This window comes from Hylobates moloch, unplaced genomic scaffold, assembly GCF_009828535.3.
Source record: "Hylobates moloch isolate HMO894 unplaced genomic scaffold, HMol_V3 SCAFFOLD_8, whole genome shotgun sequence".
In the NCBI taxonomy this organism is placed as follows: domain Eukaryota; kingdom Metazoa; phylum Chordata; class Mammalia; order Primates; family Hylobatidae; genus Hylobates; species Hylobates moloch.
This window is the reverse complement of record NW_026652283.1, coordinates 17,259,274-17,285,111: the sequence shown is the minus strand read 5'-3', so window position 1 is coordinate 17,285,111 and position 25,838 is coordinate 17,259,274. Positions and strand designations below refer to the sequence as shown.

At 36.6% G+C, this 25,838-nt stretch overlaps 1 protein-coding gene across 3 annotated transcripts in view; it reads right to left on the bottom strand.

Annotated features, from left to right (window-relative positions):
• The window catches only part of PIK3C2G (phosphatidylinositol-4-phosphate 3-kinase catalytic subunit type 2 gamma), a 398,295-nt gene that overhangs the window by 62,372 nt on the left and 310,085 nt on the right, over positions 1–25,838 (bottom strand). For all 3 annotated transcript variants that reach the window (XM_032159742.1, XM_058442576.1, XM_032159744.2), the window contains one exon: positions 24,399–24,507. In XM_032159742.1, coding sequence (XP_032015633.1) covers positions 24,399–24,507 — 109 coding nt within the window. The remainder of the gene's footprint in view (positions 1–24,398; positions 24,508–25,838) is intronic.

Here is a 25,838-nt window from a genome sequence, read left to right as displayed (position 1 = left end):
CCAGTTTTCATCTGTGAATTGATCTCTTGTGAACTTGTTTAATAGAAGTCTACTTTTAAGAAATGGACTCATATTCAAGGAGATGACCGAGTCAAGATTTTTTATTTTGAAAACATAAAATCAAACCTCAGACTGCAGAATCTGTTTAAGGAAATTTGACCTTCTTTGGCCTTTTGACAACTAGTCAATTACTTTTCTTTGGTGACATTTTGACCTCACCATCCAATGGTTATTAAACTTCAATAGTAGGCAAGAAATCTTTCCAATTAGTGTCTGAAATGTCACTACTAGCTAATTATTCCCTTGTGTTTACACTCTCGTATCCTTCAAGTCCTCATTTATAATTCTGGGTGTCGTTGACTAAATACTAACTTCTTGTTGTAACAAGATGATTTTCTCTCCCGGGAATAAACAAACAAGATCCAGAGTCAAGAGAGGGATAAATCAATAAAAGAGATGAAGAAGGTACAAAAAGTAATATTACTGGATCTCAAAATGATCAACTTTTAAATTTTCTCAGACTTGACTTTGCTTATATGTATGCATCCCACAGCTTTTTAGCACAGTGCACCAATAGATAGTCTGAAGATTTATAGAAATATCAGTGCTACAATTGCTCTCATTAATAACCTATGCCAGTGTTCTCCACTGGTATTGACCTCCAAGCAGTGTTGCCACATTTAGTAGTGTAGGTTGGATACTGCACAGCTCTAAGGGGCCATTTTCACATAGTCTACGATGTATGCAGGATGGTTCCCCATATGTAGCGTTACCAGCTAGAGTAATAAAAACAGAGGGTGCCCATACAATATTTTGGACATACTTTTACTAAAAACTTTATGGTTTATGGAAAATTCAAATTTAACTGGGTAACCCGTATTGTATCCATCAACCCTAGAATATGAAGTGTTTGGAAAGTATGTGGTCATACTTTTGATTGTGTCAAGGACTGGAGGATACGGCTAGAAATTAATGGGCAAGGTCACTTATCCTAAGTGTCCTGAAATACCTAGAAGATTCTCACATTATGAAGAATGTTTCTTTTCTGCTTAATTCCTCAAGTGGTTGTAGTTTCCCAGATTAAAAAAAAAAAAACCAAAACTCTGAATTTAACTACTGTATACGATAAATGAGAAAGTTGGATACCAGAGAGAATAAATGATTGTTTGGAATCAGTACAAACAAAACTGGGACTGTGTGGTTACCAAGTCCAGGCTCACTCATGTGACCACTGAAAATGGACTATAGAAGTGAAGAGTGCTGTTGGGGGAACAGGCAGGAGAGAGAAAGAGAGAACATCGTAGGGAACCTAGAGCACATTCCTCTTCTAGCTTAAGGCTAGTTTGACCTATTTATCAATGTAAAGAAGAAAAGCATTACAATCATGTTTGTTTTAAGAGAGATGAAAATGGAGCATTGTGGGAAAAAGAAAAGACAGCAATTAGCCTTGGAGAATGCCATGGGCAAAATTCCTTATGTGCTAAACAAATTGTGTTCTCTGAGTGCTCCATTCTTCCTCCCCTTTAAGTCTCTGAATTGGTATCTGTGTTCCCTCTCATTTTCTTAATAATCCTTGTCCCAGAAGAAGGTGGGGTAGGCATCCTCTTTGCATTTCCTTGCTCCTCTAACCTCTATTTTTTCTTCCTTCATAAAAATACCCTGATTTGAATAGCATGTCTACTGACTATACGGCCTTCTACCTCTTGTTAACGCACTTGCCTGCCAGTCTTAGGTCACTGGAATTCATAAAGATGCTATAATTTATTTTAATAAAGAAAAATCTTAACCTACATTTCTCTGCACACTCTTTCATCTTTAGAGCAAAGCTCCTGCAAAGATTGTTTTCTGCTTTCTATCTCAAATTCCTTTCTTTACATTCTCCCTTAAGCAATTCCAATCAAGTTTTTGTTCCTAACATTCCCATCAAACTGTTTTTCTTTTTTTAATTTTAAAATCATATCTAATTTATTAATAGATCCATAAATAGATCTCCTGATTAAAACTTTAATCTTCTTTCTTTTTTAAAAAACTTTTAAGCTCAGGGGTACGTGTGTAGGTTTGTTACATGGGTTCCCTGTACTTATTTTTTCTGATCCCCTCTCTCCTCCTAACCTCCACCCTCAAGTAGACTCCAGTATCTGTTGTTCCTGTCTTTGTGTTCATGTGTTCTCATAATTTAGCTCCCACTTATAAGTGAGAACATTTGGTATTTGGTTTTCTGTTTCTGCATTAGTTTGCTAAGAATAGTGGCCTCCAGCTCCATCCATATTCCTGCAAAGGACATGATCTTGCTATTTTTTATGACTGCATAGCATTCCATGGTGTATATGTACCACATTTTCTTTATCCAATCTGCCATTGAGGGCATTTAGGTTGATTCCATTTCTTTGCTATTGTAAATAGTGTTGCAATAAGCCTACACGTGTATGTGTCTTTATGGCAGAATGATTTATATTTCTTTGGGTATATATCCAGTAATGGGATTGCTAGGTCAAGTGGTAGTTCTCTTTCTAGCTCCTTGAGGAATCACCATACTGCTTTCCACAATGGCTGGATTAATTTACACTCCCACCAACAGTGTATAAGCATTCCTTTTTCTCCATAACCTCTCCAGCACCTGTTATTTTTTGACTTTTTAATAATAGCTATTCTGACTGGTGTAAGATGGTACCTCATTGGTTTTGATTTGCATTTCTGTAATGATCAGTGATATGAGTAATTTTTTCTGTGCTTCTTGGCTACATGTATGTCTTCTTTTGAAAAGTGTCTGTTCATGTCCTTTGTCCACATTTTAATGGGGTTGTTTTTTTTCCTGTAAATTTAAGTTTCTTATAGATGTGCATATTAGACCTTTGTCAGATGCATAGTTTGCAAGTATTTTCTCTCATTCAGTAGGTTTTCTGCTTACTCTGTTAATTATTTCTTTTGCTGTGCAGAAGCTCTTAAGTTTAATTAGATCCCATTTTTCAATTTTTCCTTTTGGTGTGATTGATTTTGGTGTCTTCATCATGAAATCTTTGCCTGTTCCTATGTTTATAATGGTATTGTTTAGGTTGTCTTCTAGGGCTTTTATAGTTTTGGGTTTTATATGTAAGTCTTTATACCATCTTGAGTGGGTTTGTATATGGCATAAAGAAGGGGTCCAGTTTCAATCTTCTGCATATGGTGAGCCAGTTATCTCAGCAGCATGTATTGAATAGGCAGTGCTTTCCCCATTGCTTTTGTCAGGTTTGTCAAAAAACGGTTGGCTGTAGGTGTGCAGCCTTATTTCTGGGCTTGTTATTCTGTTCTATTTATATATATGTCTGTTTGTTTTTTTTTAATCAGTACCATGCTGTTTTAGTTACTGTCTCCCTGTAGTATAGTTCTGAATTTGGGTAATATGATGCCTCCAGTTTTGTTTCTTGCTTAGGATTGGGTTGGCTATTCAGGTGTTTGTTTTGTTTTGTTTTGTTTTGTTGTTTTTTTGTTTGTTTGTTTGGTTGTTGTTGTTGTTGTTGGTTTTTGGTTTCATATGAATTTTAAAATAGTTTTTTCCAGTTCTGTGAAGAGTGTCATTGGTAGCTTGACAGGAATAGCATTGATTCTGTAAATTGTTTTGAGCAGTATGGCCATTTTAATGATATTAATCTTTCTATCCAAGAGCATGGAATGTTTTTCCATTTGTGTGTCATTTTTGATTTCTTGGAGCAATGTTTTGTAATTATCATTGTAGAGATCATTCACCTCTCTGGTTAGTTGTATTCCTAGGTATTTTATTCTTTTTATGGCAAATATGAAAGGGATTTCATTCTTGATTTGGCTGTTGGCTTGACTTTGTTGGTGTATGGGAATGCTACTCCTTTCCGTATGTTGATTTGTATCCCAAAACTTTGCTGAAGTTGTCTGTTAGCTTAAGGAGCTTTTGGGCTGAGACAATGGGGTTTTTGAGATATAGTATCATGTCATTTGCAAACAGAGATAGCTTGAATTCCTATCTTCCTATTTGGATGCCCTTTATTTATTTCTCTTGCCTGATTGCTCTGGCCAGGACTTCTAATACTATGTTGAATAGGAGTGATGAGGGAGGACATCCTTATCTTGTGCTGATTTTCAAGGGGAATGCTTCCAGCTTTTGCCCATTCAGTATGATGTTGGCTGTGGGTTTGTTATAGATGGCGTCTATTATTTTGAGATAGGTTCCTTTGGTATCTAGTTTATTGAGATTTTTTTAAATGAAGGGATGTTGAATTTTGTCAAATGCCTTTTCTGCATCTATTGGGATAGTCGTGTGGTTTTTGTGTTTAGTTCTGTTTATGTGATGAATTACATTTATTGATTTGCATATGTTGACCCAGCCTTTCATCCCAGGGATAAAGCCTACTTCATTGTGGTGAATTAGCTTTTTTATGTGCTTCTGATTTGGTTTGCAAATATTTAGTTGAGAATCTTTGAATCAATGTTATATTGGCCTGAAGTTTTCTTTATTTCTTGTGTCTCTGCCAGGCTTTGGTATCAGGATGATGCTGGCCTCATGGAATGAATTTGGGGAAAGTCTCTTCTCAATTTTTTGGAATGGTTTCAGTAGTAAGTATACAGCTCTTCTTTATACATCTAGTAGAATTCAATTATGAATCTTTCTGATCCTGGGCTTTTTTTGGTTACTAGGCTATTTATTACTGATTCAATTTCAGAGCTCATTATTGGCCTGTTTAGGGAATTAGTTTCTTCCTGGTTCAGTCTTGGGATGGTGTCCAGGAATTTATCCATCCCTTTCAGGTTTTCTAGTTTGTGTGCATAGAGGTGCTCATAAGTAAGTCTCTGATGGTTGTTTGTATTTTTGTGAGGTCAATGGTAATGTCCACTTTGTCATTTCTAATTGTGTTTATTTGGATCTTCTCTCTTTTCTTCTTTGTTAGTCTAGCTAATGGCCTATCTTACTAATTTTTTCAAAAAATTAACTCCTAGATTGATTGATTGTTTGAGGTTTTTTGTGTCTTGATCTCCTTCAGTTAAGCTTTGATTTTGGTTATTTCATATTATTTGGTTATTTCTTATCTGATTACTCTTCTGCTAGCTTTGGGGTTGGTTTGCTCTTGATTCCCTAGTTCTTTTAGTTGTGATGTTAGGTTGTTAATTTGGGATCTTTCTAACTTTTTGATGTGGGTGTTTAGAGCTATAAATTTCCCTCTTAACACTGCTTTAGCTGTGTCCCAGAAATGTTGGCATGTTGTAACTTTGTTCTTATTAGTTTCAAAGAACTTCTTGATTTCTGCCTTAATTTCATTGTATACCCCAAAGCCATTCAGGAGTAAGCTGTTTAACTTCCATGTAATTGCATAGTTTTGAGCAATATTTTTAGTCTTGATTTCTATTTTTATTTTGCTGTGGTCTGAGAATGTGTTTGGTATAATTCTGGTTATTTTGAATTTGCTGAGCATTGTTTTTTGTCCGATTGTGTGATTGATTTTAGAGTATGTGCCATGTGGCAAATAGAAAAATGTATGTTCTGTTGTTTTTGGGTGGAGAATTCCATAGAGGTCTGTTAGATCCATTTGGTCCAAAGTTGAGTTCAGGTCCTCAACATCTTTGTTAATTTTCTGCCTCAATGATCTGTCTAGTACTGTCAGTAGAGTGTTGAAGTCTCACACTATTATTGTGTGGGAGTCTAATCTCTGTGTAGGTCTCTAAGAACTTGCTTTATGAATCTAAGTGTTCCTGTGTTGGCTGCATATATGTTTAGGATAGTTAGGTCTTCTTGTTGAATTCAACACTTTACCATTATGTAATGCCCTCTTTTTTTTTTTTTTTTTAATCTTTGCTGGTTTAAAGTATGTTTTGTTGGAAATTAGGATTACAACTCTTGCTTTTTTTTTTTTCTGATTTCCATTTGCTTGGTAGATTTTCTTCCATCCCTTTATTTTGAGTCTATTTGTGTCACTGTGTGTGAGATGGCACTCTTAAAGATAGCATACCATTGGGTCTTGCTTTTCTATCCAGTTGACCACTCTTTTTAAATGTGGTATTTAGCCCATTTACATTCAAGTTTAGTTTTGTTACATGTGAATTTGATCCTGTGATTGTGTTGTTAGCTGGTAATCATGCCACCTTGTTTGTGTGTTTGCTTTAGAGTGTCACTGGTCTGTGTACTTAAGTGTGTTTCTGTATCATCTGTTAATAATGCTTCCTTTCTATATTTAGTGCTCCTTTCAAGATCTCTTGTAAGGTGGGTCTGGTGGTAACGGACTCCATCAGCATTTGCTTATTTGAAAAGGATCTTATTTCTCCTTCACTGAGAAAGCTTAATTTGGTTCATATAAAATTCTTGGTTGAAGATTTTTTTTCTTTAAGAATGTTGACTACAGGCCCCCAGCCTCTTCTGGCTTATAGATTTTCTGCTGAGAGGTCCACTGTTAGCCCGATGGTGTTCCCTTTGTAGGTGACCTTCCCTTTCTCTCTAGCTCCTTTTAATATTTTTTCTTTCATTTCAATCTTGGAAAATCCGATAATTATGTGTCTTGGGATGATCATCTTCTGTAGAATCTTGCAGGGGTCCTCTATATTTGCTGAGTTTTACTGTTTTCCTCTCTAGCAATGTTGGGGACGTTTTCAATTGATTATATTCAGAAATATATTTCCAAGTTCTTTGCTTTCTCCCCATTCCTTCAGAGATGTCAATAATTCATAGATTTGGCTTCTTTACTTGATTCCATATGTCTCAGAGGTTTTGTTCATTTCTTTTCATTCTTTTTCTCTTTATTTTTTTCTGACTGTCTTATTTCAGAGAGCCAGTCTTCAAGTTCCAAAATTCTTTCTTCAGCTTGGTCTAATCTGCTGTTAATATTTGTAATTGTATTGTAAAATACTTTTAGCATGTTTTTCCACTTTATCAGATCTATTAGGGTTTTTAAAAATACTGTCTGTTTAGCCAGGTATGGTGGCTCACGCCTGTAATCCCAGCACTTTGGGAGGCCGAGGCAGGCAGATCATGAGGTCAGGAGATCGAGACCATGGTGAAACCCTGTCTCTACCAAAAATACAAAAAAAAAAAAAAATTATCTGGGCACAGTGGCGGGTGCCTGTAGTCCCAGCTACTCGGGAGGGTGGGGCAGGAGAGTGGCATGAACCCAGGAGGCGGACTTTGCAGTGAGCCGAGATCGCGCCACTGCACTCCAGCCTGGGCGACAGAGCGAGACTCTGTCTCAAAAAAAAAAAAAAAAAAACTGTCTATTTTATCTGTCAGCTCCTGTATTATTTTATTGTGATTCTTATGGGTTGGATTTTGCTGTTCTCCTGAGCATCAATGATCTTTGTTCCTATCCATATCCTTAATTCTATTTCTGTCATTCCAGCCAACTCAGCCTAGTTAAGAACCCTTGTTGGAGAACTAGTGCAGTCATTTGGAGGACATAACTGGCCATATGAGTTGCTGGAGTTCCTGCATTGGTTTTTTCTTATCTTTGCATGTGGGTGTTCCTTTAACTGGTGGGCTGCCTCTGATTAAAGTGGTCAGGCAGAGGAAGGGTAGTTGTGCTGGAGTCCCAGGTTGGGAAGCCCTGCCTAGTAAGAAGTGATGACCAGGACCTGTGTGGCAAACAGTATGTCCACTTTTCTGTGCGGTGGGTGGTCTGTGCTGGGGGTCTAGACTAGCCCTGATCTCCATAGCCTCTCCAGAGCCTGGAGACAGCAGGACAAGGGCTGCAAAACAGCAGAGGTGGCAACCCACCCCTCCCACTGGGAGCTCTGTCTCAGGGAGTTGCAGAGCTGTTACTCTCTCGATGTTCCTAAGGAGGGATGGCTGGAGACTCGGGCCAGGAGGACCCACCCATTGAGGAGATACAGGGCTGGGGACCCATGTAACAAACAGTCTGGCCACTTTTCTGTAGGGCTGCAGTATGCTGGGGGTCTGCTCTAGTCCCCAGTCACCTTCGATTTTTCAGCACCTACAGTGAAGGTAGCAACAGCAAAGGCTTTGAAACAGCAAAGCCTCTCTGGGAGCTCTGTCTGTATCCAAGGGAGGTATGGACTTGTTGCTGGCCTGAACACACTGACAGGGGTGGTTGTAGACCTCAGTCAGGAGATTCCGCCCAGTGAAGAGAAATAGGATTCAGAATCCATATGAAAAAGTAGTCTGGCTGCTTCTCCACAGAGCTGCTGTGCTGTGCCACGGGACTGCTCCAGCCTATAGTCACCCCGGACTCTCTAGCGCCTGAAAACAACAACAGCTAAAGCTGTGAAAGAGCAAAGATGGCAGCCCGTCCCTCTCTGTGGGAGCTTCCCAGAGAGGCTTGCAACCACTGCCAATTAGAAAACACTGGTGAGAGTGGCTGGTGATACCAGCTAGGAGGTCCTGCCCAGTGAGGAGAAGAGGGGTCAGGGTCCCACATAAAAAAGAAAAGCAGTCTGACTGCTTTTTCTTAGGGTGGCTGCACTGAAGGCAGTAACTGCTAAGGCTGCAAAACAGCAAAGATGGCAGCCCACACCTCCCTCTGGGAGCTCTGTCTCAGGGAGGTGTAATGCTGCTACCAGTGCCTGACTGAAATTCTCAGCCAGTGGGTCTCATCCTGCCAGGTTCTGAGGAAGCGGAGCCTGCACACCATTGCTGCTCAGCCTCCTGGATTCAGCCCCTTTCTTAGGGGTATGTATGGGAGTCTAACCTTTCGCTTTGCCAGAGTTGCAGCCACTTTTGCTGGGAAGCCCGGTATCTAAAGCTCCTGGTGCTTCGCGTGTGTCTTAGTGGCCGCTCTGCCAAGGTTCTGCGTAGCTCAGTCTGTCCGACAGCAGGCCCTGGTGGAGTGGGTTCACGAGGGGATCTCCTGACCCAAGGGTTGCAAAGATCCATGGGAGAACTGTGGTGCCTGGGGTTTGCTCACTCACTTACCATTTCCCTGGGCTGGGGAGGTTCCCCTGTTTCTGTGTCACTTCTGAGTGGGCGGTTGTTGCTTTTCTCCATTCTCTGTGGGTTGACTTGTTTTCTTGATGAATCCCAATGCGTGAACCCGGATGCTTCAGTCGCAGGTGCTGTATTTCCTTGCGCCTTCTATTTCTCTCCATGAGAGCTGTGCACACTAGCTGCTTCTAGCTGGCCATCCTGTCCAGCCTGCTTTGAAACTGTTTTTCTTCATTTCACTAATCATATCCATTTTTGCTTAATCCAGTGGTCAGTTCTCAATTTTTGACCATCAGTAGCATTTGACACAGCTTATTATCCCTTCTTCTTTGAAATATGCTTTTCTCTGAAATTCCAGGCACCACAGCCTTCTGGTGTCCAACTGGTTGCTCCTGCTCAGCCTCCTTTGTTGATTCTCCTGTATCTCTTCAAGCTTTAAAATTGGGATTCTGCACAGTCTAGTCCTCAGACTGCTTCTTTTTCATATTTACACTCTCACCCTAAGTAATCTCATCCTGTCTCATGCCTTTCATAATCAATTATTTGCTGACAACTGCATTATGAATATTTCCAGCCTAACTTCCCTCCTAAACTCGAGATACATGAATCCGCCTTCCTACTTGACATCTCTGGAAGCCTTATGGGCAACTCAAATGTGGTGGGTTTAGATTCAAACTCCTTGCCCCACTCTCCATTCCCAAGTTTTTGCCATCACAGTAAATGTTCAGCCAATACAAGCTTGTCAGGCCATAAAGGCACATTAGTGGTTGGCAATCATCCTGACTAGGTCAGTGCTTGTGCACTAAGAGTTGTTACATATTTGGAACACTTCTCCTATGTAGAGCGTTAAATAGTTGGTGAATAAATACACGTTTGGGATTTTTCTTAGGGGATCTAAAGTTACTGTCCTTTGATATCAATGACTCAGCTAAATGTGTTAAGCTAAATGAAATGCGCTATGAGGTTTTATGTATATATATATATGTGTATATATATATGTATATATATGTGTATATATGTGTATATATATATGTATATATATGTGTATATATATGTATATATATGTGTATATATGTATATATATGTATATATATATGTATATATATATGTATTTTTTTCACTGTCTGAGTAGATATGTTTTTCTAATATAGGATTTTCAGTGTCTAATAATGTGCTTTTAAATTTAACAGTGCAATCAATAAAGAACAAATTTGAAACCCAACTGAATAATTTTAAATTAAAATCTTCATCGGTTTATAGTTTAAGTTCAGATATTTTGTTTGCCAATTATGTTAAGTCATTTACAATTTAATATGATTGATTTTTTGAGAGAGTTGATCAATTCAAAGTAACTTAAAACCTAAGTGCTTTTCCTATGTCATCTGAACATATTCTCGGTATCAAAGACTGCAGAGTTAAAGTACTTGCAAAGGCCAGAAGTAATGTAATATAACAGTGAGATCAATTTTTTCTTTCTTTAAAAATAGCACATTAAGCATTCCCATTTATTAACTGGTCAGCCAATATCTAGAATTGGCTGCAAGATTTAGCTTTAGTGAGTTAAAACAATAAGCTAAATCTATCTCTCTCAAACACGATGAAGTGCTGTAAAAATGTGAATTTAAAAATGAATTTCCATAAGAGTTTTAAATCAAAGTTGAACAGTAATTTTATTTTATTGCTTTTTTTATAAAGCAGTGTGTCAGAATGTCCAGTCTTTAATGTAGTTCAACCCACTATATTCATATTAGAGTTACATGGAAGAATGACACTATGAAGAATAGTGAACTTCTAAAGAATCCTTTACAATTCTAGTTTAAAATGTCATCGACATTTTAGTAGACTGTGTAAAGTAATCTTGGCTTTACTGATGGTACACATATGACATTTATCCTGCATGCAACATAATCTCAGCTAGCTCCAAATAAGAAAAGAGCAATGTAGTGACAAATGTAGTAATTAACATCTGGGTTTACCAAGCAGGGAACAAGAAACATATGTTCACGATTAAGATAGGATTTATCCATTTGGATTTATTTTGACATTTGATTTCTGCTTTAAAAAACTAACACTGCTTAAACCTTAAGTAATATCAATTTCTTATTTTAGGGAACTTCTGGTAATGAACAACAATACTGAGAAGAGCTAAAGCTCACAGTGAATATGGCTTTAAAAATTTTAAAAACAACAGCTGTTTGAATATCTCAGCTAACCTCAAATATGGGTACACATTTGTTTAGGTACTGCTACCATTTGCTATTACTTTTATTACATGTTTCTATTACTCTCTTTTTTTTTTTTTTTGAGATGGAGTCTCGCTCTATTACCAGGCTGGAGTGCAGTGCCGTGATCTTGGCTCACTGCAACCTCCACCTCGTGGATTCAAGCAATTCTCCTGCCTCAGCCCCCCGAGTAGCTGGGACTACAGGTACATGCCACCACACCCGGCTAATTTTTGTATCTTTAGTAGAGATGGGGGTTTCACCATGCTGGCCAGGATGGTCTTGATCTCTTGATCTCATGATCCACCCACCTCAGCCTCCCAAAGTGCTGGGATTACAGGTGTGAACCATCACGCCCGGCAGTTTCTATTACTCTTTATAAAGATCTTATTTAGTCCATAACACAATTCCACCAAAACAGAGCAAAATTTAAAGAAGCAAAAGGAATTCTTGTTAGTACTACAAGAATGAACTTGAATGAACTACAAACACTGAAAGAAAAAAAGTTTAAATCCGTTTTGAGGAAAAGAGTGAAGCTAAAAAACAAGCCAGGTAGATATGGAACAAGGATGTCTAAACTGATCAACTGCATTAGAAGAGGTATTGGGATATCCATTTTCTTTTGTCAGTTGCGTGCATGTGTGAGGGAGAGAGAGAGACAGACAGACAGAGAAACAGAAAGACAGAGAGATCTCAGAGATTTATAGGCATCCCTCCACCTGGGCTGCTCTTGTGTCTTTAGAACAAATCCCCAGAGACCTCTTGCCCATCTAACTTAACCAATTCTGGCCTTTAAAGCAGTCTCTTTATCTCATTCCCTTGGCAAAAGTAAGACTGTTTATAATTAAGAATTATACTAGAAGGGCACATAATAATATTTGATATTAGCAAGTTAAGGTTGTACGATTTCATGTTAAAGCTACATTTTCTACTTCCTTTTCTTCCATTTTTCCACTCACTGTCATATGTTATTTATATTAATATCTGTATTTATTACAGTATTGTAAACTCAATGAGAGTAAAGTATATATTGCATTATTTTTAATCTCTCTAATTTCTTGTCTGCAACCAACTTAAAGCTCTTAATCAAGAGTGTTACATATAGTGTCAGTAAAAATTTAAAGTCTTTACAAGTTATGTAATGATGTAAAATAATTTTATAATTGTTATAAATAGATATATAACTAAAATTGGGGTGTGTTTTAGTGTAGAAGCATATAGGATTATCTTTACTTTTCCTATGTTGTCATAAGACAAGCAACTATAAAATGTGAAAAACATTTTAGAAGAATTTTTCTAGAATCAGAGATGCAGATTATTCTATTATGGAAGTATTCAGCATAAATAGTGTAGATGCAAGTTTAATCTCTTGTTTTATTAGCAAGAGGAAAGAAAATTTGTGAATACATGAAAACATCTTGTAAGCAGTTCATATCACTTAAAATAGTAAAAATATTTATGGCACATAGTCTACATAGATTCTAATGTTTATGTAGATAACTATGTTAATATATGTGAAAAAAGGGAGCTGTATCGGTAATACAAAATTTTAAAAATCTGAAAATAACATGATTTGGTTTGGAATTATTTATGTGATCTTTAGGCCAATAATGTTTCATTTAATCTTAAAATTATGTTTTTATTTCCTGAATATAAACAAACTGACTTAGGCAAGTGTCCATAAACATACGGAGATGCATAATGCTTTTATGAGGACTAACCTACTTGCAGATAATTAAAATCTGACTACATTATGCATCACAGAGAGCATGAGTGATTAGTTAGGTCACACTGCTTGTTAATGCTGAGCAGCATCTGATGACATCATGACTGTTCCATCACAATATAACTCATATAATGAATATCATCCCAAGTCCCATAAAATTCCTTTGTAATATAGGAGAAAAAAAATCCTAATGTGTGAAGTTATAAAAGTCTTTATGAGGCCACTGGTGCATATCAACATAGACAGAATATAGACAAAGACTGTAAGCTTCTTATGGCAGCCTTGTGTCTGATTCAGCTTCCTACTTTCTGGGGTAGAGTTTCCCAGACCTGGTTGTGCATCTGAATCACTAGAATTATTGAAATACAAGACAGATACCTAATATACCACCTTCTACCTTTAGAACCAGCATGTTTAAGGATGGGGCTCTGAACAATCCTTCTAAAATCTTCTCAGTTTATTCTAAAACAATTGGTTACCAGGTACTATTTTGGCATCCCTGGCCGGAGAGTATAAAATGTAGGCAATCAATAAACATTTGTTGAATGACTAAGACAGTGATTTTCAATGTGGCAGCTAATACGCTGAGGCTCCTCAGTGTCCACATTTAAGTTTTGATGATTTGGCATCTATTAATATAGCACTACTTTATTTTGTAGTCCAGAAAGGGCAAATAATAAGTGAGATATAGATTATACATCTCAGGAAGGTATGGTACCCTAAATATTCATTATGCAAAATCAACTAAGTTAATTACCAGGATGATACCTTGGGAGAAGCTATTATATCTATAATTTTAGCTTCTTTTAGTATGAGACTATTATGGAACAAGACAGGATTCCCCTCCTTGAAACTCCAGTGTTAGAAGATGGCTGAAATATTCTCACTTGGAGTATTTTTAGGCTATGTGATTTCACAACAGTACTTCATGTTTGATGATATAAATGCCTTCTCCCATTAGATTTTAATTCAATTCAATATAAAAACAATGTAGTGCCTGGAATTTCTTTAGCCTTGCTTTCCATAAATACTGACCAATGGAGATTAAAAGAGACACAAAAGAAGACAAACACATCTCTCCTCGGGGCCTCTAGGGTAGTACTTTAATTAGCACATTTGTAAATGTGAATGTGATGAAAACTGCAAGCCACGTTTGGTGTTGGTTTTGGTCTTACGTCCCCATGCAGCAATGAGTATGATGGACAACAATATTCATTAAGCCTTGCTGTGCTGAACTACACCTTTACAAAAAACCTTCTCTGCCTGTACATGCCTGGCTTCTTTGCTTTCTGCTCTCATGACAGCCCTCTGCTAATACTTCCATCTTAACCCATCCTGTGAGATTTCATAGCAGATACATTTAGGAGTTTCCTATTGAAAGTCTGCTGCTTCCAATATTCACCTTCTTCACACCAGTCCCAGAAATTAGATGCCTTTTTACTTTGCACTTATTGGCCTCAGCTTACATAGCCCAAACCTGACAATTTCAGCAGTTGCTGGACAGGTATTGTCTCCAAACAGCTTTATTATAATCAGTAAGACTGCCCTCAGCATGCAAAGATAACAATCCATCCACCATTCCCTCAGCACTTTCCTTTACGGTTACTGCCATATCCACAGCCCTTAACCACAGTACAAATGAACAGACGTGACCTTCAGAGAATGTCAGCATCAGTGAGGGACATTAAGATGTCAACATTCTATGTGCTTCTTTAACATGAAAAAATCACTTGGAACCCAATGTGATGAATTAAGTTTCCTTGATTCTGTAGGGCAGAAGCTTTAGTCATAATTCATTCTCCATTAACTGAGACAGAAAGGCAAATATACTAAAACATGTCATATAATTTTATATTGAGAATGCACATAAAATATCTTGCTTTCCTATTGTTTTGTTAACAATGTTTTCAAGAATTATTTTATTTTACTTCTTTGTTTCCTCCTACTACTAACATCATTATACTCTCAGTTTCCCTATTACACTATTCTATCTTCATAGCGAGTGAGCACATACTGTTCATTTCTTTCCCTTTGCTCATAACAGATACATTACAAATGCGATTTGCATAATCTGAGTGATCTTTCTGGAGGACACAGTCATGACTTGGTGTGCTATTACCATTCATCCTTTCTGCCCATGGCCAGGCAATGTTTCTGGACATGGCACTAGACAACCAGTGCAGCCTACCCCAGAGCTGGCAGTGAAGAGGATTCCCAAGATCATTCTCTACATTGCCAGAGGTCTCTGTCATGACATTCATGTGGGATTATGCACTCAAGTGAAGGAAAATATTAAAAGTACTATGAATATTTATTTTGTAATAACATTCAAATTTCTTTTTCTAAATTTTTCATTTTCTACAAGTTTTAAAATGTGTGTCACTATTTGTATAGTAGTTTATGTATAAAATGTATTTAAATGAGTTATATATTTTGGAAGCATGAGCAATTTTTTTAAATAAAAACTTTATAAGATATAAGCATAAACAAGTTTAGAGACCATGGCTAATCACTTCTCAGATGCAATCTTTCAGTCCTTTAGGTTTTCAATAGCAGCAGAAGTTTTATAGGCTAATATGTGCTAATGATTTTGTTATTCATTTACTCATACAAAAACAGTAATAAACATTGGTAAGAGTATTAGTGCTAGACATGGGGTAAAAATAGAGATAAATATAGCCATTTTGTCCTTTAAGTTTCTAAACAGGAGAAAGCGTGTAACCATAATGTTTTGTTTTTGCAGTTCTCTTTGCCTAGCATGACTTTTCCTGATTTCTAGTTACCAACTGCTACTTGCCCTTTAATATCATCTTAAATGCCATACCATCGGGGATGCCTTCTCTACGTCACTTGGAATTAGTTGAGTACACCTCCTTAAGTGCTCAGGCAGTTGCCCTTTGACACAACATAGCATCTCCAGCTGAGAGTCTACCAGCCTTGAAATAATATTGCAGCGCAATGTTCTTGTATCAAAATTTGCTAAGAATCAGTAATATAATAGAATACTTGAGTACCTGCTATATTGGAGGCCAAATGACTGACCATATTTAAACTGAAAAATAAATGGGAAGATATTTATTGTCTGAGACAATGGTTCTCAACTACCATGTATTGAGATCTTCTGGAGGACTTGTTAAAAACAAAGATTGCTGGGTCCCACCCCTTGAGTTTCTGATTTAGTAGATCTAGATAGGGCCAATATTTAACATTCTTATGTAAGTTTCAAGGTGAGATCCCCAGCACCATATAGGAACTATAATTTGAAAACCACTTGTTTTCTTAGTAACTGCTGAACGAGATCTAAAAGTTTTACCTCTTCTTGCTCCTGACTATATGCAGTCTAATGCAGTCCTTACTGACAACTCAGGTTTTCTCTAACAGTGCTTAGGACCCCTGTAGGATTTTCTTCTTTAAATACATCTATTTATCATTAAACCACAATATTAATAAACTAGGAGGCACAGCAATAAGCCAACATGCTGAATTAGTGAGCCTATTTTACACTTAGGAGGCTATTTTGTATATATGCATTGATATATTTTTTAAATTTAGTACTTTTTTAATATATACTGATTCAATCTATTATATAGAATGTAACAAAAGAAATTTAAACCATGACTTGAGATGTAATTTCATCTAAACGCTTTCCCAAGATTCAAGTGGAAAAGAAAGGTTGTTTAACTGACAGCTGAGAAAAAAATAGAGCTCTTTTGCCCTTTAGTAAGTTCTAGTTATGGGGTTAGCTGTTTTCCTACTGTTACAATGCCTGTAATTTACTTTGAAATATGTCTGCATGTGCAACATGGTATTATATATATGTCTCTTAAGTCAAGGTATAACCCAAGTGCTGCTGGCATTTAATCAAGATTGTAGAGTCGAGTCTAGTAATGACCTGTTAATGCCCTAATCGAAGATGCACAATTGGGGCAGTGGTATGGGGAGGGAAAAAGGAGGGGGCTTTTAGTATTCTAATCAAGAAGCCCATTCTAGATGCAGTCAGTACATGTGCTTCTGTTATTCACTCAGAACTTGATAATAGGCATTTTAGTAATTAGCAAACTGAATGTTACAGATGAGTTTTTCTTTATAAAAATGGTGGCTTATTGACTAGTCGTGTTAATATTAGAAATGGGTTCTCATGGGTGACATTAAAGTTATCAAGATCTGAGGACTAGCTAAAAATATTCTGTAACTGTTCTTCACTCTTACATCAAAAGGCAAAAAATTCAAAAGGCCTTGTACTCTTTACTTTTAAGGATAATGTTTCAGATAAATCACTAAAAGATCCTGTGTCTATCCAAGAACTCTAGAATATTCTGTTAGTTTGGTGCCTCCCTATGAAATGTAGCATTCATCTCAAATAAGATGAGTCCTTCATACAGGATGATGATATGAGAACCTAACAATAAAAAAAATTAGAGCTCCTTTTAGCATTCAGAAGTTGTATGCTCTGTGCATATATTGAGTATCTGTGTGTGTTTGTGTGATCTTAAAAGCCTTTTTTGATCCACATGTGAGATGGGACAGAATTAGGGTTTGGCATTTCCCTTCAATTTTCTAGGCTATTCTCAGAGCCACTGGTGGGTAGCAGCAAACAGCCCAATAAGAAATCCTTTAATACTTTTTGGGCTGGAAAGTGACCACAGACTGAGGCCCTATAATAGTAACCTATGAGAGAATGGTTGTAATAGAGCACAAGAAAGAGATGGAGAAGCAAAATGGCAGCTATCTCTTAAAACCAAGGGTAGCTTGGGTGATGGCTGCAGTTTTAGACTCCATTTTCTGGTGATAGTAGGTTAGGCCATTTTGTCCAAATATTCTAATGAGAATAATGGAAACAGCTAGACATTTGCTTTTTAAACTTTGCTGGAAAGTGTTAGACAGCCAACAAGATAGTGAAAAATTACCAGGGTAGGATCTGGAAGGAAGACACCAATTCAGGAATGTGGGTCCAGGATTTGGCACTGCTTCTCTGTTGTGGGTGTTTACTCACACAAGTGGGAGCAGTTGAGAGGCTGAGAAGTTAAGCAGCACTTTTGACCACTTTGCAGACTCAGGAGGAAAGGAAATTGAAGCCAGGACTTCCAGGTAGGCTCCTGGTGAATCTGCCTCTCCTTGGGTCTGGACCCCAGATGGCTATATCTGAGGAATAAGGACGAACCAGAAAGAGGCCCTCACAAAGGCTATAGTTCAGTTTTGAATAATCTGAATTGCTGCAATTGAATTTTGGCAATTTTAGATTGCTAATATCCCTATATTTAATTCTTTTCCACAGTAAGATAATAGTAACCTAGGTGGTAAATTATTTCTGCAAAGTATATTGCAGTATAATATCTGGCCACAATAAAAAAGAAAATAACTAAACTCACAAGTGAACAAGACTACATGATTGAAAATCAGTAGAAACATTACACATTAGAATCATACATGCAGTGATTCTCAATAGTGGAGTTTTAAGAAAGATTTAAAAATAACTATGCTTACTATTTGCAGATATAATAAAAAAGGCTGAGATTTTCAGTAAAAATGGGGAACTCACATAAAAATGGAAATCATAACACTGAAAAACATAATGTTTGAAATTAAGAACTCAAAGAATGAGTTTAATAACATATTAAACACAGATAAAAGAGAATTAATAACCCAGAAGTTATGTCAGAAGAAGCTACTCAGAATGAGGCATGAAGAGACAAAATAATTAAAAAATACAGCAGTAAGAGTAAGGAGTAGGAGGCATAAAGGATATAGAGAAAAGGTTTAACATATATGTTATTACAGTCCTAGAAAAAGAGAAGAAATGGTACAAGCAATATTTGAAGTTATAATATCTGAAAACTTTCCAAAACTAATGAAAGACATCATAGCACAAATTCAAGAAGCTCTGAAGCTCAAATATGATAAAAGTAACAACATTACATCTGAGCAGATTATAGTAAAAGTGCAAAAAAACAAAAGCAGATATGTATCAGCAGATTATATTTATATATATCAGGAGATTATATTCATATATATCAGCAGATATATGGATATAGCTACCTATATAAAGCTTTATTATATAAATTTTATATTTAATAATATAAAGCTTTATTATATATTATATATAGCTTTATATATATCACTTTATATATAAATATATATTTTATATAATTATAAGGCTGTATGATATATAGCTTTATATATAAATATATATTTTTATATAATTGCTATTAAAATAGTATTGTCAGCAAAAATATCCCTCAAGAATAAAAGACTAAACAAATGTTGATTATATGAATTAAAAATAATAACTACTTCATCAGTTTATAGATACAGATATAAATGTACATTATTTGTAAATAATATAAGACACAAGTGGGTTAAATAGGCATAGGGCTCTAAGGACCTTGTATTGTTGCGAAGTTCATAAAAATTCTAATTTATATTAGACTTAAATAGGTCAAAGACACATACTTTAATGTCTATGGTAATTCCTAACAGTAAAAGAGTTTATAACTCCTGAGGTTACGTAGGACAAAATGGAAAAATAAATACTAAATTTAAAAAAAGAATGGAAGAAAAGAGAGAAAGCATTAGGTGATAGACTTGAGTATAACATATACACATAGACACATGCACACATGTATTTATCCATGACAGTAGCAAATGTAAATAATTAAGCAGTACAAGTAAAAGATGAAAATTATGTTACTAGATTTAGAAAAAAACCCATCTGTGTGTTGCTTATAAGAGTGATCATTGAAATGGAAAAATATGAAATGATGAAAGTAAAGCAATGGAAAAAGTTGTATCATGCAGACACTAGCCAAAATAAAGCTGGCTTGGCTATATTAGTAATACAGAAGAAAGACTTTTCAGACAAAAGGCATCGTTAGAGATAGGAGAGACACGTGAACGTTAGTGAAAATTTCAATATAATGGGAAAAATATAACAATTCTCCATGTAAGTGATCCTAATAACAGCCACAAAACATATAAAGCAAAAATTAACAGGAAGATAATGAGAAGTAGTTAGATGTATAAATATAGTGGAATATTTCTCTACTGGTTTTGAGAACAAGCAAAACAAAAATCAGTCAAGATGACAATTTGCACTAATATACATATGTAGAACACTGCTTCTCACAATTACAGGGTGCATTCTTCTAAAGCATGCATGGAATTTTTACCTAAACTGACCATATTTAGGACAATAAAACATCACAAAATCTAGAAAAAATTGAAACTATAGGTGTGTTCTCTGACATACTTAAGCTAGAAATAAAATAACAAAAAAGAGGCTAAATATGTTTGAAAAAATTAAAAAGTATTTCCTAAAAATCCATGGCCACAAGAGAAATCACAATGAAAAGTTTATAAATATTTTGAAAGAATAAGAAAGAAAATATGGTATTGTATATCAAATTTGTATATACAGTATTATATAGAGAGATTTGTGGGGTGCAATCAAACCTTTACTAGAAGGGATTCGAATTTTAAATGTGTAAGTTAGATAGGTTGAAAGTAAAGTTAAGCAGCCATCTCTATAATTTTCCACATAGGTTGAAATTTTCCATATAGGTATAATTTTCCATATAGGTTGAAAGTAAAGTTAAGCAGCCATCTCTATAATCTCTATAATTTTCCATTTCCTTGGCATTTATTTTGAATATAAGTTGCACTTTCAAATACTAGAAGAAAGTCTTAGTCGTCTTTGACAGTTTTCGGTTCTCTGCCTTCGAGCTCCTTGATGTGGTCGATCCAGATATTTCTTATACAACTACCTCCTGGTGACCATCTCTCTATGGGTCAGATAGATATAACCTTCTTGACTCACTCCACTCATACCCACACACTGCATGCATTGCATAGATATGCTACAATGACTACCTTCAGTCACCGTTCAACTCTATAGAAACTGTGCCTGCTTGCTCTAAATCCTCTAATTGGAACTCCCTGTGGGAAACCTGCTTGGATAATGCCCTAAATTTCAATAAACGCTTTGGCCCACAGGTCCCTTGCTCTCTCTCTCTTGTTCTCTACCTGCTGCTTGAGTGTGTGTATTAATAAAGTGTGCATCTCAGGCAGGGCACAGTGGCTCACACCTGTAATCCCAGGACTTTGGGAGTCCGAGGCAGGCGGATCACCTGAGGTCAGGAGTTCAAGACCAGCCTGGCTAACATGGCAAAACCCCGTCTCTACTAAAAATACAAAAATAGGCTGGGTGTGGTGGTGGTGGGCACCTGTAATCCCAGCTACTGGGGAGACTGAGGCGGGATAATTGCTTGAACCTGGGAGGCAGAAGTTGCGGTGAGCCGAGATCACGCCATTACACTCCAGCGTGGGTGACGAGCAAAACTCCGTCTCAAAAAAAAAATGTGCATTTTATTTATGGATAAAGAAGCATTACATGAAAGGCACATTGTAAACCTGAATAAAGAAGAAGAGCCGTTGATCATAGATCACCCCAAAAGATTCACACATTTATGACATTGAGGTAGGGTATGTTCTTACTAAGAAAATACTGATACATTTCACTTCATTAAAATTAAGTATTTCTGTTCATCAGAAGACATGATAGAGCAAAGGGACAAGGTCAGAGTAGAAGAAAATTGTTTTCAATCTGTTTAAATAATGAAGAACTTCTATCCACAATATATGAAGAAATACACCTTCTAACAATTTCAACCAAGAAATGAATCAGTAAATGAATGTTAAATAACTCAATAGAAAAATGGTAAAGAGACATGAACTGGCACTTCATGAAAGAAGATATCCGAATGACCAAAAAACATAACAAAAAGTGTTCAAGCTCATTAGCAACAGGAAAATGCAAGCTAAGAGTTCAATGAGATGCACACCAACCAGAATGGCCCCAATTTAAAAGATTAAAAAGACCAAGTATAGAAAATTGGAAAATGTATTTATTGCAAATGAGAGAACAAACTGGTCATTATAAGGTTGAAATAAGTATATCCTACAATCTGGAAATTGTATTCCTGGGTGTAGGAACAACATGTGGATACTGAGTCATGCATGTGAAAGAATGTTCGTAACAGTATGGTTTGTAATAGCCCCAAACTGGAAACATTCCAAAAGTCTATGTAGAGAAGTATCTACAGATGAATTGTAATATGTTTGTATAATAAAATATTATACAACAATAAAAATCCATGAACCTTGGAAATGGGCTATCACTGCATTGTTGGCTTAAAACCAGTCATTCTATTATTATTTGTTAGTTCAGGTGTTTGAGAGGGCTCAGCTGGATGTTCTGCGTGGGGTCTCTGATGAAACTGTGATCATTTGGTGGTTGGGGATGGAGTCCCAGCTGGAGACTGGTACAGCTGCTGTTCCTTAGATACCTCTCTTCGGATTTGATCTTTTTGGTTTCTCTGCCTGGCAGACTCAGGGTAGGTCAGCTTGCAAGATGGCATCTGAAGGCTCCCACAGTGACCATTCCAAAAGAAATTGTTAGAAGGTGCGTGGCATTTTCTAACCTATCTTGGAAGTCATAAAGGGTCACTTCCACCATATTCTATTTGATGAGCAAATGACAGAAGCCCTCTTGGGACCAAGAGGGTGGGACACAAGCTGCCTCCTCTTGATAGGAGGGTGGCAAAGAATTTTCAGACATGTTTTGAAACTACTGCACGGTTACAGGGGTGTTCTTATAATTTACCCCGGAACTGTTTAATTTTCTTTTGTGGATGTTTCTGAGTGTGTTTACATTTTACAATTTAAAGGTGAAAAAGAAATAGTAAGAAGAACAATGTGGTAGTCTAGTAAGGAGGGCCAAGATCTACCAAAGTGGTGAGGGGCATTGTACTTCACAGTGTTTTTAGTTCCTCATGACTCCTGTGATGGTTAATTTTGTCTGTCAACTTGGCTGGGTCACAGTACCCCTATATTTGGTCAAACATTATTGTGGATGCTTCTGTGAAGGTGTTTTTTTGGATGAGGTTCATATTGAAATTGGTAGAGTTTCAGTAAAGCATATTACTCTTCATAATATGGGTAGGCCTCATCCAATCAATTGAATACCTAAACAGAACAAAGACTTACCTCTGAGCAGAATGTCTTGGGACTCAGATGGTAAATAATCTCCTCTGGTCTCCAGCCTGCCAGCCCACCCGACAGATTTTGGATTTGCACCTCCACAATCATGTCAGCCAATTAAACAAATTTCGTCTTTTCTCTCTCTCTTTCTGTCTCTCACACACACACAGACACACACAGACACATACAGACACAGAGACACACACACACACACACACATGCACAATTTTGTTGGTTCAGTTTCTCTGGAGAACCCTGACTAACAAGCTCTCTAAGGCCTAGTTTTAGTTTCTAACAACTTGGGCTTGCGTCCAAACTCTTACCTCACAAGAATGCTGAGATCCATCAGAGCTGTGTCCTTGCACGTTTTCTTAGATCCCTGTGATAGGCAGAATAATACTCCCTACCAAAAGATGTTCATGTCCTAATCCCTGGAAACTCTGAATATGTTACCTTACATGGCAAAAGAGACTTTGCAGATAAAATTACATTAGGAATCCTGAGATGGTGAGATTATCCTAAATTACCCAGATGGACACAATGTAATCACAAGAGCCCTTCTGAGAGGGAGGCAGAAGGGTCAGAATTTGAGCCAAAGAAGATGTGATGACACGATCAGAGGTCAGAGTGTGCCACTGTGTCGCTGGAGGAGAGCCACAAGCCAAGGAACACAAGCAGCCTCTAGAAATTGAAAAGGTTCCAGAACCAGCCCACTAACATTTTGATTTTAATTCCATAAAACCTGTTTTTCAGACTTCTGAATTCCAGAACGGAAAGAAAATTGACATGTACTGTTTAAAGCCACCAAGTGCGTGGTAACTTGTCACAGCAGCAACATATTTCAATTTTAAGAATACGATTTCTTTTTGGTTTTTCTCACTCATAATTTTTCTTACATTGTTGAGATACTTCCCCCGACCACCTCTGTTAAATCCTACTCAGTGTTAAAGGCTCGGCTCAGGTGCCTGCTTCTCCTTTATTATTGCATTGGGAATGATTCTTACTCCTCTAAAACTCTAGAGCACTTCACAGCACTGATCGTCCATTTATCACATATTATTTCATTGGAGTTATTTGAAGTCAAGGTTCTATACTTGTTTTGCTGCTCCACAGTTTTCAGTTCATGTATTTTATACAAATTAGGCATACATATTCATTGGATGAATGAACCCAAAGAATGTTATCATAAAATATTATTATTATTAGAGACTGAATCTGGGTCTGTCACCCAGGCTGGAGTGCAGTGGCACTATCATAGCTCACTGCAGCTTCCAACTCCTGGGCTCAAATGACTCTTCTGCCTCAGCCTCCTGAGTAGCTGGGACTACAGGCATGTGTCACCATGCCTGGATAATTTGAAAAATTTTTTGTAGAGATAAGGTCTTGTTTTGTGGCCCAGGATTGACTTAAACTCCTGGCTTTAAGCAATCTTCCCACCTTGACCTCCCAAAGTACTGGGATTACAGATATAAACCACTACACTCACATATAAAATATAAAATAGTTGATGTTTTCTGTAAAAATAGAAAAATAAATTATAACATACGTTTGTAACTTCATGTGATCCATCTAATATCTGTTCCATGTAATGATTTAGATCTCTGAATCTTCTGTGATCTGAATTTGTAAAAGGTAGGTGCCACCAATGAGGAAACCTGTTTTAAGAGAAAAAAAAGTTATCTTCATTAGTTTGAAAATTGGCCTTTTCATCTTAGGATTGTTCACGAAGTTACAGCTGTATCAGATGGAAGGGCCAATAAAAACATTTGAAAAAGTCATCGTCTACGTGATTAATCCTCAGAGTTTTATTAATATGGCTGTGGTCATTCATGCCATATTAATGGTCATTAATATTAACACCAACTTAATTTAATTTGACATATTAAATTAATTTATATGTCCCTTCTTACTATATTTATGGCAGACCACACATTTTGTCTTTTAAACATATGTGGGGTCTTAAAAAAAGACTGTCTGAAGTTAATGGTTCAAAATTTTTCAAAAGGTTCAGATGGTGTTGTTTCTTCTGGGTTCACTAGAGACACCATTACATTAACTAAATTAAGCATTTTAGCAAGTGACATATGCTTCCATCTGCTCTTAGCCTTCTAGAAAATAGTAATACTTTCCCAAAGAGTCTGACTACTTGCAGAATTTCCTTTGCACAATCTGATGATTCATCTTGATGGGTTGAATTTGATGAAGACCAATTATTAGGTGGGATGACCGGTAATGGGTAGCATTTGGTAACATATCTTGCTGTCTACATATACCCTGTCAGGAACTGCCTAGCAGCCTCCTCTGACTCCAGTCATACTGCTGCCTCATCCACACTTCTGCTTCTTTGGTAGGAACCACAGCTTGGCTACCATGCTTGGAGGGGAAATGAACATGGAGGATAGTAAAGGACAGTCAGCAAAGATACAGATGTATGTGATAATTTCATGGCACCCCACTGATTACTGTTGGAAATGTCAGGAAAGTCCAAAACTCTATGCTTGTATATTTTAACAATGAACATTTTATTTTTTAAAGTCTCTTGCAGACTCTAAGACTTAAGTCTTTAAAATTTTTTATCCAAATTTAATCATGAAAATTAGTACCAGTATACAATCAATTGAGCATATAGCACAGAAGACAGATAGATAGATAGGTAGGTAGAGAGATAGATCTATATTCTATATATCTATATTTGCGTGGTATTTTTTGGGGAGAAATGAATTTGATAAATGAGAGATTAGGCTGGTTTTAAGCATTAATTCACATGTCTGTGTGAATTTTCCTTGTTGGTAGAACAAAACAGAAGTCTACGTCAACTCTGCTACTTTGTTAATATTTTTATAGATATATGTACTAAAACATCTTGTGTATAAATAAGTACATGAAAGTTGAGGAATGCTTCTATAATACTGTCATTTAATTGAAACTTCTTCGAATTATATGTCAAATACAACAGTTATTGAAAATTACTTTTTATGATCTTTTG